Here is a 6240-nt window from a genome sequence, read left to right on the forward strand (position 1 = left end):
CTTGCTGTTGATTGCTTGTTATTTTCCCCCTCAAAGGAGGCAAAAGCAGAGTGACTCCCGTCACAGAACTTGTTACACACCAACTCATCACTCTACCTGTAGTTCACTGAGAGAGGTTAACACACACTTACCTTTGCAAAATATGGAATTCCAGAGTGAAATTAGTTCTAGTTTTAATCAGCACATTACTTGTCACATTATTTAATAACATGACTAAATGCAAAAAAAAAAAATCATATTTTGTTTAACGCTAACGCTGTTGTTCACTATTCCCAATCTCTTTAATTAAAAGTGAGCGTTTTGTACATACAAGCTTGCAAACAAACAGAGCCTATGCAGCAAAATATCTGGTGTTTATGCAACACTTAATGGATAACATTTGGTCCCACATTCCAAAGTGGGACCACATGTTATCTGTTAAAAGTGGAATTAACACTGTTAGTGTAGAATTACCACAGGACATTTTACTGTGTAGACCTTTATGCATTTAATACGAGACCCTGATGGTTTTTATGCATCTGTACAAATTTTTAATTTAATTGCAAATGCTGGAGTTTCTCCTTCAGCAAAAGCTTGTTAAATCGTCACTAGAAAAATTGCAGATGTCTTGCAGATCATTGTTTGCCAATACAGTTTTCTGCAAAAATGCAACACATTCCCACTATCATGAAAAAAATGATAATCCTTGAGGATTGTTTTGTTTTTGAAATTCCATGACATGGCTTTTGGTATTTCTAATTTAAAATCAGAAGTGAGAATTAAATTCCAATGATCCTTTTTGATTTAGAATATGACAAGACATCTCTGTGTTGCAGCACGTCGTAGACTATTATTATGCAAATGAGGGCAGCTTCTATATTTTCCCTGGTTTTCGGCTGAACTCAGCAGTTCCGGAGAACATTCTGCTTTCATCGAATGCACTATTCTTACGTCTTTTTCAATAAACACGTTAGGTCACCTCTCACCAAGTGACCGACCACTACTGAAGACGTTAACTGCGAACTGTTTTTACGATGTTCTTTCATAGTTCAAGTGGAACATTATAGAAATTGACTAATGCACTACAGTTAACCTTGGACAGTTCTTCTGTCGTTCACGTGTCTAATTTAACCTGAAAAATGTTGTCTACTTAATGCAGGCTGTTATTTTAGAATTCTGAATATAAAGTTCACTTACTGGAAGCAACAGTGGTTTCTGATAGAAGAAAGTGACACCAGACCCTCATTTAAATGACAGTTAATACTGATGATGGAATGAGAATAGATTTAGCTCACAAAATTCAACAAATTCCTAAATTCTGGATTCTCGACTTTCTATACCATGCGCAACTAACTGTCGGCTGAGAACATCTCGACAATTTTAAGGCATGTTTGGCGATTATTTCGATCTATATACACAATGGCATTCTTCTGTAGAAAAGAATACAAACATATCATGATTGCTCCTGGATCTTTGTTAATTGCTGGCAATAAGCTCCTACAGGAATCATTGAGGAAACGGACCTTCTGGTACCCAACTCTCATCATTTGCATAAAGAGTACGCCATTGGTTTACAGGCTGTGATGTAAAAGGGTGACCTGCAAACTTTAGGCCACGTTCGGTCTTTGGTTTTATGGTTGGTGATATTTTTTGTACTAAGACGTCCGGGAGGGAGGGTTGGTAGTGTAAAAGTAAACCACTATATCAGCATTTAAAGACACGCCGACTGAAATGTATAGGTTTATCGTACTAAATGACTCAGCCCCTCTGAATCTTCTTTAATTTAATAAGATGCCGACTCCCTCTGGTGTTATTCAATGCACATTTTAAAGGTATAAATTGGAAAACAGCCCATACAGAAACTCATAATCACATTATAAAACTTAAAACATGTACATTGTTGAACAGCCTTCCGTTACAAAGCAAACCAGTTTTCAACAAAAACACCGCCAACGAAACTAGGACATTTCTGACTGCAGCTCAGTACATTAACGTGAATTAGTATACAACACATATTTTAAAATCATGCTGATTAATGCAATTACAATGTATGCCGTGTTTATCCAAAAAGAACATGGCGGTTTGTTTCGATAAAATGAGAGAGGGGAGACGAGTAACAACGTCAATAAATCACTCCGGTCCAATGTTGTTCCCGGGAGATTTTTTGATGGATTAAATTAAGCACTTCCATTTCCATCTCCCACCTGATCGCAGCCCTATAAATCCCAACAGCTGATCAACAGACTTCAGAAATCCAAGAGCCTGAAACGGTGAAGCTATTCAAGAGGAAACTATCTGCTCCTTCACCACGGCATTAATAAATATACTCTCCTGTTCTTAACTAAATCAAAACATCAATAAGGAGCTAAAATTATAAGTTAAAGAATAAAAAAACAGTATTTCCAATTTTGAAGCTGCAGTCAACTATTTCTTTTCATCAGTTTCGTTTTTCAGTTATAGTCTGGCGGCAGCAGCACGAGGACGCCAGAGCGGATCTTTCACTGCGGGAAGCTGTCCGAGGGCTGTATTACATGCGCGTGCCACAAAAAGGGAGCTATCCAGTGCTGAAGTTGCATTTCTGTACAGCAAGACGCGGCGTTGCGGGGCATCAGCAGCGGCTAGTCCAGACGAGCGAAGGTTTACGTTTTCCTGGGCTGGTAACTGAATCGCAGCACAACGAGGCCATTCCGACGTAAAATTGTCTGCACCTGTGTTGCATGAAGAGACGAAGACTTCGTACCACACGAGTGTTCCGTGCAGCATCAAAACATGCCAAGGTCTTTCCTGGTTAAAAAGGTTAAGCTTGATGATTTTTCATCCACTGATCTCGAAAGCTCGTATGGCAGATCCAGGACCGATCTCAGTCTGCGGTTTCATGACAAGGGTAAATTAACTGTTCTTTTTATAAGCTATAGGCTACTATAACATTTAAGTAAAATGTGCTACATTAATTTTTTTCCCCACAATTTCGTCTGCTTCTGTAACGTTGATGTGTTAGAAGTGTCTCAATAGTTGTGTGCTAAATTAGCTTCACCGACCCCATGGTCATATTGTATTCGGTTGTATGGTAGATGCGTTGTCTTTGTCGAGTCTGCACAATTTTTGTGCGTTGGATCTGTAAAATGTCCCGTGCCTTTGAGAATGTGTAAGTGCATTTGGGCCACATGAACACGATGGGCATCGTTGCCGGACAGCATAAGGGTTCCCGTTCACCTTTAAGCGTGCTTCATTGATTAGTGCACTTAGAACTTCGGTGGTACGACCCTAGTGCTGCAACATCACGTATGTATTTGTCCGGCAGCACTAGATCATGAAAATTAGCACATGTACTCATACAGAGACACAGCCTATTGAAGGAACGCTTGATCATATTTCAGACTATTATTTACGCTCTATATAACGTAGGCATCCTACACACTTGCATAACTGGGCTATGTGTCCGGAAGTACATTTGTTGAATACATGTATTCGCTTTTTGTGGTTGTAAAATAGAGTGGGAGTCTCATCGACCCCCTTTGTGTAAAAGCTTCGTCTGAACAGCAAATGCAATTGTTAACGGAAGCGATATTATTTCCCCAGCCTTTGTCCCTAAATAGGTTACTATGCTAACTGAAATGGAGATATATTGATTTGTGGGAATGCTATGTAAAAATCAGACAAAATTTAAAACGGATTCTGTATTTTACTGTAAATCGCTGTAATAATAGGACTCTCTGAAGTGCTGTTGCAAGGAAATTAAGTGGAATGCTGCCAGCGATAGGTTGTTGCATCTGTTAACCCTCGATTCTCATTCGATTTCCCACGTGAATAGCAATAATTGAATAACGATCTTGTTCTTTTCAACACCAGGGTACATTAGTGACTACATCAGCCCGTCTGTGTATGACGGTGAAAGCGACAATGCCATCAAAGTGCCCTCGCCCGAACCCATCTACCACGGCATACACAGTGATTATGGAGCCCCGGATTCAGACCAGCCAGACAGCCCACAGTCGGAGATATCATCTGGTTACATCAACGGGGACAACGCCGTGAGTGAAGGTTACACGGTGGATGCTTTCTTTATCACAGATGGGAGGTCGCGGAGGAAAGTCATCAACAGCCCCAGGAACGTACAGCGCCACACTTGCAACGAGTGCGGGAAAACCTACGCTACGTCTTCCAACCTGAGCCGACACAAGCAGACCCACCGGAGCATGGATAGTAAGATGGCCAAGAAGTGCCCAACTTGTGGAAAGGTGTATGTCTCTATGCCGGCCATGGCCATGCATTTGCTGACCCACGACCTAAAGCACAAGTGTGACATATGCGGTAAAGCTTTCAGCAGACCCTGGCTCCTCCAGGGCCATATGAGGTCACACACTGGCGAGAAGCCTTTTGGATGTGCACACTGCGGAAAAGCGTTCGCCGACCGCTCCAATCTGCGTGCGCACATGCAGACTCACTCCGCTTTCAAGCACTACAAATGCAAAAGATGCAACAAGACCTTTGCTCTGAAGTCCTACCTGAACAAGCACTACGAGTCCGCGTGTTTTAAAGGCGCGTTCTCGCCTTTGAGGCCACTGGAAGCGTGACTTCCTTGTTCAAGAACACAAAATGAACTTCCAGCTTTCTTCCCCTTTTCCTTGAAACCTGATGATAGCACATTTTTCGCAATTTTCTTCCGCAATGAACCTAGGAAAAATATGGATTCTTCGCATGTACCTTAACATACCTTTTGTTCTCTATTTCCCCGCGTAGACTATGCCCCTATATTCATACATATAAAGCCGAAATGTGTATTTTGCCAAAACTCAGTGAAGACATTGAAAATGTCTGTTTCTCACAAAGGTCAAACCTTTTCAAATTACTGGATAATATTGTACTTCTGGCAGTGACCATAAAGGTGTTCAGCATTGAGGTAAACGTATTTATTTATTCATTTATTTATTTGTGTATTTATTATCTGTGTTTAACCTTAATCCGTGTAAAGTCTTTATTTGCACTTTATAATTTAATATTGTTTGCAAAGCCTTCGTCATCAATATGCCAAAGCATTTGCCACTTTCTGAACATTGTCCATTTATTTTTGTTTACTACATTTTCAAAGTAATTGCATGCAAAAAATGAAATCTATGCCAATATTACGAAGCTTTGGATTTTGCCAAAATCTAGTTAGCGTTCGTGGGCAATATTTCTTGGGATCTCATAAGGAACTATAGAGCAATAATGACTTAATGCATGGTATTTTTTAAAAGTAAAGAAATAGTACTTATAACAGTTTTAAAAATCAGGTATGGTTTTATCCAGTATTCTTAGTAGTCATAAAGAAATCCAATATCAGGGAGATGCCAATGTAGTATTAGAGGATTAAATTGACTTGGGGTGGGGGGAGGGGTCCTTTTGTATATGGTTATGCACTGCCTGCCTCTAATTTAACGTAGTTTTAGAACGTAGGCTTGTGGTGCTGAGTGATCAGCTCCGAGCGATTCAGAACATTTCTCCAAATCTGCGGAACGGCCACTGAAGCCAAAATAACGGCACAGGCCATCTACCATTTCACGGGAGGACAAATGAGGGGTCATTTCCATGCAAACCAGACTATTTGCACTGTATTCAGACTGAACTTGACCGAGAGTAAATGATGCCTTGTTTTAGCCAAGTGGAAGTCCGTCAGATTTGTCTTTAAAGCACTTCATATACGTTTCCAACTTTAAAAAGTAGCACAAAACCTATAGATTCAGGTAGAAGGACCTTGTATTAGCTTGACCTCTGTTTTTGTACAATGAATAAAAGGAACCAACTGTTTATTGCAAGATGCCTTGTAAATATCCTTTGGAATTTAAAATTTTTACAACTGTAAAGAATCAAATTACCTTATTTCTGGAGTTTTTTTTCTTGAGAAACTTTTGACCAGTACAGTTTGAATGATGTAAGCACAATGACACCTGGCATTTTGTCTCACTTCATAATAAAGAACAAATAAATAAAAGTCAGTTTGTGATTCCTTTGTTCCAACTAACGCACAGCAGGACTTCAAATATCAGATACACTAAACTTACACAGCTAAAACGCAAACAAGTACATGAACGCTTTGTCCTTGTTTTAAGACATTGCCGATGACGTGATAAAATGTAAAAATGTAACGTGATGGTTCTTGTTACAGTTTCCGATTTGGTATAATGCATTTTGGGGTTATTGCTTTGGATTTGTGTAAAGTATGACGATAAGAAAGAGGTCTTGTCCTGTTAATTTCAAATTATGAATAACTAACTGAAACAT

General features: G+C 39.7%; 1 protein-coding gene across 1 annotated transcript; it reads left to right on the forward strand.

Annotated features, from left to right (window-relative positions):
- Positions 1 to 2143: 2143 nt before the first annotated feature.
- Positions 2144 to 5950, forward strand: scrt1a (scratch family zinc finger 1a). Its single transcript, XM_035428180.1, has 2 exons — positions 2144 to 2863; positions 3829 to 5950. The coding sequence occupies exons 1-2, from the start codon at positions 2749 to 2751 to the stop codon at positions 4551 to 4553; spliced, it is 840 nt and encodes a 279-aa protein (XP_035284071.1). The 5' UTR covers positions 2144 to 2748; the 3' UTR covers positions 4554 to 5950.
- The last annotated feature ends 290 nt before the right edge of the window (positions 5951 to 6240 follow it).

This window comes from Anguilla anguilla, chromosome 8, assembly GCF_013347855.1.
Source record: "Anguilla anguilla isolate fAngAng1 chromosome 8, fAngAng1.pri, whole genome shotgun sequence".
Taxonomy (NCBI): domain Eukaryota; kingdom Metazoa; phylum Chordata; class Actinopteri; order Anguilliformes; family Anguillidae; genus Anguilla; species Anguilla anguilla.

Excerpts from the sequence above, each read along its gene's own strand:
- scrt1a (XM_035428180.1), top strand. The coding sequence starts at position 2,749 with ATGCCAAGGTCTTTCCTGGTTAAAAAGGTTAAGCTTGATGATTTTTCA. Across the intron at positions 2,864-3,828 it reads TCTGCGGTTTCATGACAAGG|GGTACATTAGTGACTACATC; the intron begins GTAAATTAACTG and ends TTTCAACACCAG.